Raw genomic sequence first — 15179 nt, forward strand, 5'->3', positions numbered from 1 at the left:
CTATGTAAATGTATGAAGGTTTTAAAAGGAGTTTTACATAAAATAAAGTAAAACGTGCTGTTTGGGGGTTGTTATAATATATCAAATAACAATGATAATAAAAAAAGGCTGCACATATACAATTACAGCTATAGAAAATTGTTGATTAATTGTTCTTACTATACTCAGTAACCAATCAGAGCTGTTTAAATAAATCACTCCACAGAAGAAATCCATTCAAAATGGCAAAAAGTTGTTCAGTGCATGCTAATAGGAAGTTTGACACTTTTATGGTTATAATTGTCATTAGTTATCATTCTTGGATTTGTATGGTCATACTAATTCCAGCCAATGAATAATACACAATCACAACTTTTAGCATTTTATGAGCACATTACTGAAAATCTCCTATTCACTGTATTTCATGTTCTGCAAGTTTGTCTGCTTATCAAGTTCAAATAAAGTGTTTGGAGGTTTTATATTACCTGATCAGTACACATTGGCTATCATGTCTCTTCCATAAGCAGCGGTAGCACTCATTGGCAATAGCAAAGATGTGTGGTGGCAGCTCGCCCAAATGATGCTGACTGTACAGCTCCACTGCAGAGAGATCATACAGCCCTCTGATCTGCTTATAAGGATTCACGGCCGCCAGGATAGAACCTATGTTAGTCTGAGAGATAGAGAAAACATGACAGTGAGTTAAGGGGTATTGAGTAAGTAGCATATTGAGTAAATTAACCAGCATATTGAAACAAATGCACACACATTTATGATCTGTGTGCATTTGTGATCTTTTAATTTATGCTCACAGATACAGGGAAATTTTAAAAGAAGTTCAATAATCAGTATGTGATCCATTCATATTTCACAGCTGGTTGTGTCAGTGGGTCGTGAGAGGATTGTGGATGATGTTTGTTCTTATCTATGAGCTCTGTGACAACATAAATCCATCTCATTTAATATTGACTGCATTAGTAGATGCTGGTTTTGTTAATGTGTTTATGTGTGGGTGTGTTATTGCAATTTTCATATACTGTGGCTAAAAACACCCATGCTGACTGGAAGTAATATGATTTACTGATCTTAGCAACAGCAGTGATGAGATTAAATTGAGACATTACTAGATTCCTGGAGAGGTGCCAAACACAGCTAGACACAACATTATGGACACTACATAAATGAGAAAAAAAAAATCAGTGGTATATTATCTGTGGATCTGAAATTGTGTCAATGTTGTTCTTACAAAAAAAAATAAAAAATAAAATTGTTGCTACTGGCCCAAGAGGGCGCTAGAGAGAAGAGTCATTCTCATTCAGGTCGACCTGGTGTCTCAGATAAATCAGATAACCACTGCTATCAGTCATCAACCTCAGATGCTAGCAATGCATTCTGGGAAAGGTAAATTACAGTATCCATTTACCAAGATGGGATAAGAGAGACCCTTCACATTCACTCCACTGAGCACATCATGACACAAATCTGCAGTCTACAGCAAGATCAGCAATACAGCAGCCAAATGAAGCCTTGCATGCAGTTTTATTTTTTATTCAAATGACAGGGAAATTTATATAAGCAATTTTCAGACACTGATAGTGAAATTTTTATTCCAGCTCTACTAACAAAAAGCATTACAATGACCTTCACTAATCGTAGAAACATCCATACATAATTTCCTGTATTGCATATGAGAACTAGACTGATTTATCATACCGTGTCTCCCGTTTCATTACCAGCACAAATATACCTAGATAAACAACCATACAGCTATTATCTCACTTGTTCGAGCTGGTTATTGGACTATACTCTGAAATGGGTTTAGATTGCATGATGTGTTTTGGGTGTAGATGACTGTGGGATGTTTTTGTCCCTCTGCAGTGAACTAAATAGGGCAGGTCATGTTCACAACTGTTGCTAGTAATAACCTCTGACACAGGGACTGAGACTTTATAGTCCCAGCACCTGTAAAAATGGCACTTATTTGTGGTGAAATACTAAAACAATAACAAACAATTTGATAAATTGTAGTAGTCTGGGCGATATGCAAAGTAATGTAGCTTTATTAGTAAAGATTTAAACTGATGTTTGGTTTGATGTGGTTTCAGTAGGTTGTTTATTTTATGCCTCTTTTTTTGAGAATGGCTCATCTAATCAAAGTTTAAATTATATATATTATAATTTAAATTATACATTTTATAATGTGTGAAAAACAGTATTTTTTTGTATGATATTGTGTCTACTGAATCACAGGCATTAGGGTTGTATGCAATAGTTAATTCAAATAGTTTAAAGTTTTTCTGAAATATTAGAACACCTATTTAGGATATAGGCATCAAAAACACATTAAAGGGTTACTCCACCCCAAAATGAAAATCACAGGAAAGTGATTAATGACAAAATTTTAATTTTAGGGTGGAGTATCCCTTTAAGAGACCTTAAAAAAAAGCCTCTTAAAGGTATACTCCACCCAAAAAGGAAAATATCAGTCATCATTTACTGACCCTTGTGTCACTCCAAGCCTATATGCAGTTTTTCAGCATATATATATATATACATATATATACATATATACATATATATATATACACACACACACACATTATATATATATAAACACACACACACACCATATATACACACACACACACACACAACATATATACTATATATATATAGTATATTATATATATATATATATATAATATATAGTAATCATAAATTTCACATATTTTTAAGCATCTGTCTTTAGCTATGGGTTAGTTAAAACCAGTATGATGGAAGATTAAAAAGAATCTGACATATAAAAGCTGTGTAATCATGCTGAAAACTTGTATGCTTGTCTTAGTCCCAGTCAATCCTCACAAAGAGGGATTTACTGGCTTTAAGGTCTCTTTCTATGGATTCTGCAAAGGTCAAGCTGGAATGTTTGGATCATAATGCAGACAGTGAGTCATATCATTCCCTCCAGGCTACAACTCTAAACCAGCAGTCTGGGATGTATGGCTCTGTTTAGACCAATGAGGTTCCAGCATGCACTCGCCACCCGATCACATGACCCTTTTCTTTGTCAACATCATTGGTAAGACCCTATAGTGGCACACATTTATTTAAACGTGTCCTGAGGGCCTGTTCTTTGATTTCTTGCTTTGTCTCTCTCACACACACGGATGCTGTTACATTGTGTTAAACATACAGTATATACTGTATAATGAACGATATAACGATAAAAGTGAGTTGAATTACCTACATAAGAGCCTTATTGCAAGTTTAATTTAAAAACAGATGGTTAATAGTCAGATCCTGGATTTTGCAATTCACTTGTAAAATAAAACCCAGCTCTATTTTAGCATAAATTCTACTCCCTAATTATGAAAAGGCTGTCTATTGAGCACTTGCAGAGCACAGTTTTAATCCTCTGTTGGTATTTAAGCTGATAAACTCACTTTAAACATTTACACATCTGGGCTATCATTTACAGTACTTATTTTAGTGTCAGTTTTGTCTGAAAACCCAGTTTTTTTGGATGTATTAGGTTTTGGATGTTTTTCTTGAAGAAGGAACGTTCCTTAATCAAACAGGGTTTCCTTTCAGTCTCAGGCCGAGATGTTTTGAGTTAATATCACCCTGCTAAACTTCGGTTCCTCTCTCAATCAGTCACACTGCTGTCCACCCTCAAACTCAGAATACAAAACAACAAAGGATTGATTACACAGGAAAGAGGAGTGAACCCTTGTGCATTAACTGCCATCCTGACCTACTTTTTAACAAAGTACTGGCATGAGGAAAAGCAGAGAGAATCCCTGGAGAAAATTTGAAAATCTCCATTTAATTAAATTAAGGATATCGACATTAATGATACTTTGTAATACTTTGATGTAGAATGCCTAGATGCTTGTTTGTTCATTTTTCATCACTTATATTGCCCACATTAGAACCACAGCTCAGTGTGCTGAAGCATGTGTGCAAAATACAAGGCTACAGCTCTGACTAATCCATCTTTTTAATCATTGTCGTAGACCAATCCTAATACAAAAAAATTACAATATGCATATAATATACATGAGATGCATGTAGGAAACGTACGGGTTCAAGGTTATTATAATTGTGCATTTTCAAATTTGATTTTATTTTAATAATTTCAAACTATTTAATCTTTCAGTTTTGTTTTAGTTAGTTTTAGCAATGATTTTCATTTTTACAGTTTAGGTTTTATTTTATGGACATTTATATTTCTTTATATACACTACCGGTCAACAGATTTGGGGTTGATAAAATTTAATTTGTAATTTTTGTAATTTAATGTCTCTAATGTTCACCAAGGCTGTATTTATGTGATCAAAAATAAAACAATAACAGTAATATTGTGAAGTATTATTAAAATTCAACCTCACCAAAAAGCGTGTATTATATTTCCAAGGAAACTAAACACTGTGGTTTAGACTAAAATAGCTAAGGTATGTTAACTGTTTATAAGGGGACAGAACAAACCTGAAAACATTTGTAGCAAAGTTAGATACAATAATAACCCTGATAAGGTCCCAAGGACCTTTGTGCAGTCACATGTCTCTGAGATTCTTACATAGATGTTGTCTTTCTGGTATCGCTGATGAAGGTTGTGCATGATGGCGGCCTCATGGAGCTCTGCCAGCGTGGACATGTCCTCCACTCCATCAATACTGCTCTGGTGCATGGGGGACACCTTCTCCCTGTTCACCTCCGCCTGCTGCAGGTACACCGCCTGAAAGACAGAAACAGACAGAGTGGCCTTAACAAAATAACACAGCTTCCACATGCACCAGCATGCTGATACACAGATGCATGAGTAGTATATCACAAAAGGGGAGAGGATCCTTCCTGGGCCATTTTAAGGGAATGCCTGCAGTTGAATAATGCATTAGTCAGACAGCAGGGTTCCCGCTTTTCTGTTCCGTAGTTTCAGCATGCTGAGGCCTTTCTTTACCCTTTATACCCACCAGGCACTGCTTGAAATGATTGAAAAAAGTGTTGGGTGTTGGAGAGTTGAGGTTGCATTTTTATATTTAGAATAAGTGAATATTTTTATTTTGATTGTGTTTGAGTTAAAATTGTTTTTGTTTTCGCATTTGCAATATGTAGTTTATAAAAGTCATTGATAGCCACTGAATTCCATAGTATTTTTTTCCCATACTATGGATGTCAATGGCTACAGTCAACTGTTTGGTTACCAACTTTCTTCAAAATATCTTCTTGTGTTCAACAGCTGAAAGAAATTCATACGTGTTTGGAACAATTTGAAAGCAAGTAAATGATGACAAAATTTAAAGTTTTTGGTGAACTAACTCCGGTGAACTAAACTTTTTTTAGTTTTAGATTGTAGAAGAAAAGATTTTTAAATCTTGGCTTAACTAATTTCTTTAGGGTAGCTTTTACTAGAATTTTTGGTATTAATTCTATTTTATTTTACTTTTAAGTGTTTTGAATGCATCTCTTCTCTTCTTGCTTACTTTATAATCTTCTTTATAAATTATTTGTATTTTGTTGTTTTACTTGTTTATGTAAAGCGCTTTGAAATGTAACATTTATGTGCTACAGAAAATAAAGATTATCATTATCATTAAAATTATTATTATTATTATCTGCTGATACTTCCTTTCCACTGTGAAATAAGTATCAAGAGACAACTAAGGCATTTGTATGTTGATTTCCTCAAAAATGAGGGTCTGCATGCAGGAAAAGTGTTCTGGAAACCTGTTTGATAAGAGTCATTATTTCTTTGCAATTTGGTGATCATATTGCTGCAGAAATTACACGCGGTCCATGTAAATTACATGAACTTTGAAAAAAGGTTCTTTGCTTTATTGACTGGACAGAACAAAAGGAAGAGACATTCTCACTCCCCTTCTGTCTATTTCATTTCTGCTGAAAACCTCAGGTCGTGTCACCTGTTGCCACGGTAACCAGAGAGCACAGGCCCAGTTCATGAAGAGAGAGCTGAGAGCCTGATAGATTAAAAATCAATACAGCCACTAATGTGTGTGTGTGGGGGGGGGGGGGGGGATTTACTTCAGGTATGGATTTATGAAATGTTTCTATTCAAACCCATTAAATCAGCCAAAAAAAATTTAAGTGCACACACATGTACAAACATATATCTCAGGACTGGAGGGCAAGACAAAAACAGAATTATGTTTGCCTCAGTTACATGCTGCTAAACTGGGGTTGACAGACTGAAGAGAAGCAAGAAAGGTCAAAGTTGCTGTCAATCAATACTACTGGTGGTAATGACATTGACCTTCCAGAATCCTGATCAGAATCAAACCGTATTTAGAAATATAAAGAAACAAACCTGATTTTGAAAGAAAAAAAGTCAACTACTCAATACTTTTATTATTCTTTTATGGTATGTTTTTTGGAGCTTTACAGTATTTATCATACATGACTATACACAGCATCAAGGAACATACTCAGAATTTTGGCTAATGTTCTGGCAAAGGAACAAAGGTTCTAGCAACAATAATGGAATATTTGTACAAAGTTCTAGTTATTAATAATGTTCTCTTTGATAATTTGGTCTTAAATGATGTTCTCAAAACTTTAGCACAAAAACATTTTATACATTGTTTTGGAATATGAAAAGAGGAGATGAGGAGGTCTTCATGCTCCATTTTCTCCACCCACCCACTCACACACGCACACAAGCACACAGCCACTCCATCTCTCTCCCCTCAGCGCATGGATATTCCTGCAAATCTGTTTGATGTTTGAAGCTGCTTTGCATGATTCAGACGAAAGCTGCAAAAGAGCATGGGAGAGAGAGACTATAAGCACCAGTGACCTACATTCACACCTATAGAGTAACAGAAGTGCGACAGAATGCAGGGGTCCTGAGATGCATGTTTAAATTTCAATTTAAAAACAAGACCCACATGGATTGAGACACTGATAAACAGTGAGATGTGACTTACTGGTTAAAGACATCTGTCTGCCTGTGAACACAGACCAAAATGATATAACAAAAGTGCCCTGTGTGAATGACCCCTAAGTTCACCTCAGACAGACTGATGACCATTTGAACTGCTGGAGACTGTAGGCCAGTGATAGGCTTGTGTTCAGTGATATGGAAATTAAGAAAACAATATATGGATTTTTAAAAGGTATTTTCAATGCTTTCATATGTCACAATAATGTACTGTGACTGAATTATTTAAATGTCAGCCCTTTCACTGCAAATAATTAAACGACTGTTGAAAAGTCTCTAATGCAGGGGTGTCCAAACTCGGTCATGCAGTGCCAGTATCCTGCAGAGTTTAGCTCCATCCCTAATTAAACACACCTGAACCAGGTAATCAAGGTCTAACTAGGCATACTAGAAACTTCCAGGCAGGTGTTTGAGCTGGTTGGAGGAAAATTCTGCAAGACAGTGGCACTCCAGGACCGAGTCTGGACACCCCTGCTCTAATGTGTATACTAAGATTACATTTATTTGAACAAAATACAGTAAAACAGTATTTTAAGCTAACTGAGACTTGTTATAGCATTTATATATCATTGCTCTTTTGTTGGTCTGGTCTGGGCCAACACTGGTGCAAACTCTGGAATGAGCTTAGGAGGAGTGGGCACTGGAGTGAGCTTTGGGGTTGGCAGGCTTGCCACATTAATGTCCTTTTGGCTTGCCACATTAACGTCTTTTTGGCTTGCCACATGAACTGGTGTGCTTGGGTGAGCCTCGGACTGCGGGCTTGACTTGGGGGTGGCCAGCAAATTTGACTCAGGAACTGCCAGCTGAGGGGTTCCAGATCAGGATCGGAGGCTCTCCAGACACAGGATGACTGCCTCCTTCCAGTCAAGGTTGGTTGTGTCTGGGAGCTCCGCGGGAAGATGGTAGGTTATCCCGATCCGGAACAGCGTTGCAAGGGTTTCCCCCTCAAGGGAGCTGGCGAGGGCAAGTGGCACAAATGCCCTTGCCAAGACGACGGGGTCTGGGCTCACCTGAGCCACTGCGATGAACCTCGCTCGTTCATCCATGTAGGCGTGGCAGATTGAGCAGAAAAAAAACTAAAACAAATCACTTTTCAAAAAACGGAAAATAAACGCGGGAAGAGGGGGTGCCGCTTACAGTTTAAGTCCGGTATTCTGTCACGATTGCTGCTACTGTGATCAACAAGGAATTTATTCACATCACGGGGAACACGTAGCTCAAGGAGTAGACATAAAAAATACCAGAATTAAATCAGTCAACACAATGGGGACAGGAACACACACAAAACATGGGATAGAGTCTGACAGAAATATAATACAATTAATTTCATTAGGCTTTTACCATTTTCGTCTCATCCACTGATGTTTCTCAGTGTAAAATGAATTAGAAGTAGCTCTCACATACAAAACGACACAAAGAAAGGCCATCTCAGGAGGGGGTGAGTGAGGCGCCTTCGAGCGCTGTAGCTCAGTTGCATGTAAACTCTTATAGTTAACTTCTCAAATTTAGGTCACAGTCTATTTTTGTGCCTCAGAGTTCTTAAATCCTATAACAAATCTGTGAACGCTTTAGGTGAACTTGCACACATACACACACACACATGCGCACTGAAGCAGAAGACTCACCTCTGCGTGAATAGTAGGAAGTAGATACTCACTCACTGACCAATGCTCCGGAGGGAACACACACAAATACACACCCACCAAAAAAAGAACCCACATACAGTTTTTCCAGCTGATACACTCTTAAAGGGATGGTTCACCCAAAAATGAAAATTCTGTCATTAATTACTCACCCTCAAGTCATCTTCGTTCATCTTTGGAACACAAATTAAGATATTTTTGATGAATTCCGATAGCTCTCTTACATATGTGATCCTCTCCAAAATGGCACTATAGGGTGACGTGGAGGAGATGAATTGTTGAATAAAGTCATTATTTTTGTTTTCTTTGCACACAAAAAGTATTGTTATAGCTTCAGAAAATTATGGTTGAACCACTGATGTCACATGGATTATTTTAACGATCTCCTTGCTACACTTCTGAGCCTTGATCGTGTAAGGACCCTTGCTGTCTATGGAGTCAGATTTTTATTGTATTGTTTCAAAATTATCTTAATTTGTGTTCCAAAGATAAACAAAGGTCTTATATGTTAGGAATAACATGAGGGTGAGTAATTAATGGCAGAAGTTTTTGTTGAACTATCCCTTTAAAAAAAAAGGCCATAGAAGACTCTTTTTGTCTAAATGCTTCCATAAAGAACCTTTAACATCTGAAGAACCTTTCTGTTTCACAAAGTTCTTCAGATTATAAAAAGGTAAGAAAGAGATGGTTCTTTAAAGATCCCCCTGAATGGTTCTTTGTGGAATTAAAAATGGTTCTTATATGGCATTGCTGTGAAGAACCTTTTAAGCACCTTTATTTTTGAGTGTACAGAGAAATATAGGAAAACACACCAGAATTACTGATATACTGACAAAATATGCAAACACGTTAACTTAAATTCTTATTCAATCTAAAAGGACAAGGCTAACATTATGACCACTGACATTATAAGTGCCCTTTTTCACATCCTCAAATTCAACCTGAAAGGACAAGGCTGACAATGCAACCTTCTATGACGGAATCAAACTGTACCAACACAATATAGCCCTGTGACAAAGTCAGAAGAACCCTACTAGCATAACTACATTACAAAAACATTTCAAAGTCATGAGAAGGTTATGATAACACATTTACTCTAATCCCTTAAAGGAATAGGTCACCCAAAAATCTCAGTTTGCTGAAAATATACTCACCCTCAGGCCATTCAAAATGTGAATGGGTTGGTTTCTTCATCAGAACAGATTTGGATAAATTTAGCATTACATGACTTTCTCACTAATGAATCCTCTGCAGTGAATGGGTGCCATCAGAATGAGAGTCCAAACAGCTGATAAAAATATTATAAAATCCACAAGTAATCCAAACAACTCCATCCTCATCTCCATCCATACTCTGACCATCAACTAACGTCTTGTGAAGCAAAAAGCTACATGTTTGTAATAATCAAATTCATCATTAAGATGTTTTTGACTTTAAACTTTTGCTTCTGGCTAAAATGTGAGTCCTCTATCCATAATATTGGTTTCTTCAATGAAAAAGTCGCTTCGTCTGAATCAGGAGAGAGATTTGCACAGATTAAGGACTGTTTATAAGTGAAAATAGCCAACATATAGTTGGTGGATTTTGATGTGAGAGGACAACAGGGGATGGACTTTTTCACAGAGGAAACATTATTATGGTTTATGAACTGATATTTTGGCCAAATTTTAGATTTTTTTTTTTGCTTACAAACACAGCTTTTTACTTCACAAAATGTTAACTGAGGGACTGGAGTCGTGTGAATTACTTGTGTATTACTATGATGTTTTTATCAGCTGTGTGGACTCAGTTTGACAGCTTCATTCACTTGCATACATGTGAGCAAGTCATGTAATGCTAAATTTCTCCAAATCTGTTCCAATGAAGAAACAAACTCGTTTGCATCTTGGATGGCCTGAAGGTTTTCAGCAAATGTTAATTTTTAGAGGGAAATATTCCTTTAATATGTTTTGCATTATGCAAGGATTTTCTATTATGTTTTATTATGTTTTTATGCAACATTTTTTATGTTTTCATAATGTTGCAAAAACATAGCAGGTTGCATACCATTAAATTTTAATCTTGGTTATATATGCATATCTTAGTTGTGTTTTCTTGAACATATTTGAAATGTTTCAATAAACATGTACAATCCACACAAGCATGCATGCATGCATAGCACACACACATACTGTCCCAGTAACTCGGTCAGAACCACTGCAGGAATGGGGTCACTCCCATTCTTAACTAAATTATTAACCAAATCCGAAACGAGAGAGAGAGAGAGAGAGAAAAATTAAGCGAGGAAAAGAGAGAGAGATGTCACTTTGCATCCAGCCCTGTACAATACCATGCCTTAAAATCCACATAAAAAATTCAGCATTCTCCGACAGGGTTGCCATTTCAAAACACATACCCCACACACGCAAAACAATTTTTCTACCCTTTTGGACCAAGACCTTAAGGCCAAAACAATGGGTGAGAAGACCTCCAGGAAGACATTATGGAGGCTGCTGGGGTTTCCTGGAAAGGCTGCCTGAGACCTAACAGAAGGCTGGATAGGTGTATTGATTTATGGAGGTTTGAACTACTGCAGAGAATGCTACTGAATATTCTCATGTCAGCACAAGCTCTCTGGTGTTCAGGGCATGAAACATCAAGGTAACCAGCATACAGGAAATACTGGGGAAATGCAGACTTAGATAAAACCTAAACCTTTTTTTTTTGGAACCTACCTTGGATTCAGCTGTTGAACTGGAAAGTCTGAATCATTTTAGGGATTCTGTTAATTTAGATGCCCATTTCAAATAATTGGTGGGAAAAATATCACTTATTCATTTCTGTGAAACACAAAAGAAGATATTTTGAAGAATATTACAACTGTTTATGCCCATATAATGAAAGTCATTGGACCCTACTGACTTTCACTGAATGGATTTTTTCCCCCAAAAAATATCTTTTGTGTTCTACAGAATAAAGAAATGCATACATGTTTGAAACAGCATGTGAGAAAATTTTGTGGTGTTTTTTTTTTTTCAAACATACTGTAATTGCAAAAAAAAAATATATATATTTTTTTACCACACTTCCTCCATTTGCCATTGGTTGGTCAAACAGAAGTTCTAAAGTTAATGTTAATATATCAAGTAAAAATTGTGTTGATTGTGCCACAGTTCCACACTTTTTATACTTTTTTAGTGAAATCAATTAACAAATCACTTCATCGTGTCTGTATACTAAACTGGGATTGGAGAAAGTATTAAGCATTAAGTCACTGCAATCTCAAACGCAGCATCTACTGTAGCAGATCACATGATCTGTAGACATTAGTAGACATCATCACTGCCAATTTGCATAAAGTTACTCAAGCACTTTGATCAAATCTGTTGCACTGCCAACAACGACATGTCAGTTCAAACCTCACTAAAATTAAAACACATTTGTAGCTGCAATATCAAGTGCAAATTCCCCTTTAGTGATTTAAAAAGACACTGGGAATCATTAAAAAATAATAATCACAATTCAGTAAGTATAACTATTAGTCAACTGACTCTCTCCTTAATGTCTGTTCGCATGTGCATCTCCATCAGAAAGAGTCACATTTAAAAATCATTCTTGATGACAGATGTAGGACTTCAGCAGAGTCCACCACTGGTCATATCAACCCAGTGGTCTTTCATTCTTTTTTCTTTGATGTTTTGTTTCCTTGTATGGCCATGTTTTTTAAATATGAACACGAGTTTCCTGTACTGCTTAGTATTGCAGAATAGTCTAAAAACCGTTGTGATCTTGCCTGAAAAAAGCTGTGATAGGTTATTCTTGCCATGTTGCCCACCCCTACCAAGCATGCACATGAATGAGTATAATATATGCACCACAAACACAAATGTTTGTAGACAAAAACACAAATGCAAACAGGCTTCCTGTATGCATCTGTACATACAGATAACCCTTCCCTGCTGTGCAGTCTCCTTTTCTGAGCAGAATCCAGGCCAGCACAGCTGTTATTATTAGCCTGACATCACAGCTCTGCCAGCTCCAACACCCCCAGCTATCACAAACTACTACCTCTATCAGTACTTTGAGTGCTTGTGTAGGAGTTTAACTGCTAATACAACCATTTGATTACAATTAAACATCAAAACAAAGGCAGTTCTGATCACTGATCTGTACAGAAATGTGACAGACACAGACTCCATAACAATGACAAAAGGTATTTACTGTAGAAACGAATTAAATCTCTCTGAGCTGTATTTTACACGAGATAATATAATCTTTATTTTCCATTTTTAAATTTTGGAATAGTGCCACGTACGGAGAATAAAACGAAAGCCATTTATAAAGGAACTATATTAAGGCTCCCACGTCATCTGCTCATAGTCATGAGAAGGGCAAAACAGCTATCAGACAAGTGACTGTTGGATGTTTGAGAGTGATTTGCATTAATTATGATGTATTTATTCAACAAACTAAGATCACTTTTAAAGAGTGCTGAATTGAGACCATCTCAAAAGATGGCTACTGCTTTCAGTCCCTGATGCAATTCATGGCAGGTTAACTGTACTTTGAGAAAGAGGAGCTGCTTATTTTATTTCTATATGGAGATGACAGAATAAGGCACGTATTAAAACTATTATAAACTATGCATAGAACCTAAGAGGTCTTTCTTCAGTGTTCAGTAAAAATTAAAGCTTTAACTGGACTAACTTGCAATCCTGTGTGAATGTGACAATATAACATAAATTTAACATTGTATTCTTTGTACGGTAGCTGTATTTATAGGCTAAGGATGTAACTTAAGTAGATCTAAATCAAATTGTCAAGTTTCATTCATTTGTTTAGCACTTTTGACAACACAATATTTTTCAAAGCATATTCACAATAAATCTTGATGTGTATAATATCTTTATGTCTTCAAGCCTCATACTAGCATTTAATAGATTAGAGCTGGACGATAATATAGATTATGCTTTTTGACGAAACAAGCAATCAAGTGTTTGAGATATGCTATATAGTAAATATATATACAGTAAATTCAGTTGATACTTACTCTTTTACCATCAGATCCCACCCCCCCTTTAAAAGTGTGTATTATTTTAAAAAACAAAAAGAGCTTCTGTTTACTATATTTGATGTGCTCTATGCATGCATGTTGATAGTGTACTTCAGTGTATGCAGATAAAGCCGAACATGTAAAGAATTGTGATTAATCTAACAGAATAGAATTTGCTGGAAATTTTCGGTATATTTAGAGAAAGATCAAATATACGTCTATCTATCTAAAAATTAACTTAGCATGTTCTAATTGTGGGAAGCTAATGCAAAAGCAACACTATTTCCTTACAATGGCTTACTGGTATTTTTCAGACTCTATATGACATTGTTGCATGTCCAGTTATACCAGAAGGTTATAAGCACTGGTTTGTTGGAAGGGTCTAGTAAAATTTTCTCCAGCTGCATCACCTTTCAAAGGACACCCTGTTACCATGACAGCAAATATTAGTGGACATCTCTGCACTAAAAGAAGAGTGTTCTATCTCTTCTTCTCTGTCTCTCTTTCGATCATGTGATTATTCTGTGATTATTTATCTGCATATATAACATTGCACCAGAACTGGCCAAAAGCTCATGTAGAATGGAGGAGTGCATTATGGTCGTTATATGATATAGTCTCTTTCACATGGTCAGTTATGAATGCATTAATTTAGCCTCAGAAATGCAAATGGCAGACATACACACACAAACATGCATATGCACACACACACACACACACACACACACACACACACACACACACACACACACACACACACACACACACACACACACACACACACACAGCTCCTCAGCCCTGTTATTATGACATTCAGAGCACAATACTAACCCAGCGTAATCTCTGACTCACACAACACCCATTCAGCCATAAAGGGCAACATCTGTGTGTTTGCATGTGTGTGTGTTTATGACAGATTGCTGAGTCTTACCTCCCCGTAGTCAGTGGTGAGCACCAGGGTTCCATCTCCAAAGGAGTTCACTGTAGACGGGACCAGCTGATCTTTATGATTCACCCACACTCGAGAACCCTGCAAAATACACACAAAAGCAGTCAGACACAAACCAGCACAATCCCAGATTATATGTCCCAGTTGCTTGTAAGAGCCACATAACCATAAAACACAACAATAAAACACAAAATCTTCATGTAGTCATTCACTGCTGAAATGTATGACTTTCAGGATTACGTGTGGGTGGCTTTTCATTTCTAAACACTCACAGATGCCCACACACAAAGCTTAGACATGTCTCTGAGCACAAAAGTCTGATTCAAGCCTAAAAAGTGTTTTTTTTAGCCTTTTATTATTCCAAAGCAGTGAGGTAAAGGCCAAACTGATACCCTCAGAGCACATTATAAAGTAAAATGTATAAAAGAAAAAGTTTAAAGAGACACAAGCACAGTCCCCCCCCCCCCAAAAAAAAAAAAACTGGGTGATTTTTACAGGATCATAGTATTACAATATCAGACCTGTTAAAATAAATAATTTTTAAAATAAAAAAGATTTATATAATTTTTTTTTTTAAACACTACAGCATATTGTTTTACCATTACCAAACTGTTGTTT

The 15179-nt window shown here is 36.4% G+C and overlaps 1 protein-coding gene across 1 annotated transcript in view; it reads right to left on the reverse strand.

Annotated features, from left to right (window-relative positions):
• LOC109064330 (unconventional myosin-X-like) overlaps positions 1-15179 on the reverse strand; it is a 47634-nt gene that overhangs the window by 16734 nt on the left and 15721 nt on the right. Inside the window, 3 exon segments of the mRNA XM_042755029.1 lie at positions 465-652; positions 4559-4717; positions 14544-14642. Coding sequence (XP_042610963.1) covers positions 465-652; positions 4559-4717; positions 14544-14642 — 446 coding nt within the window.

The sequence above is a fragment of the Cyprinus carpio genome, unplaced genomic scaffold (assembly GCF_018340385.1).
Source record: "Cyprinus carpio isolate SPL01 unplaced genomic scaffold, ASM1834038v1 S000006627, whole genome shotgun sequence".
In the NCBI taxonomy this organism is placed as follows: Eukaryota; Metazoa; Chordata; class Actinopteri; order Cypriniformes; family Cyprinidae; genus Cyprinus; species Cyprinus carpio.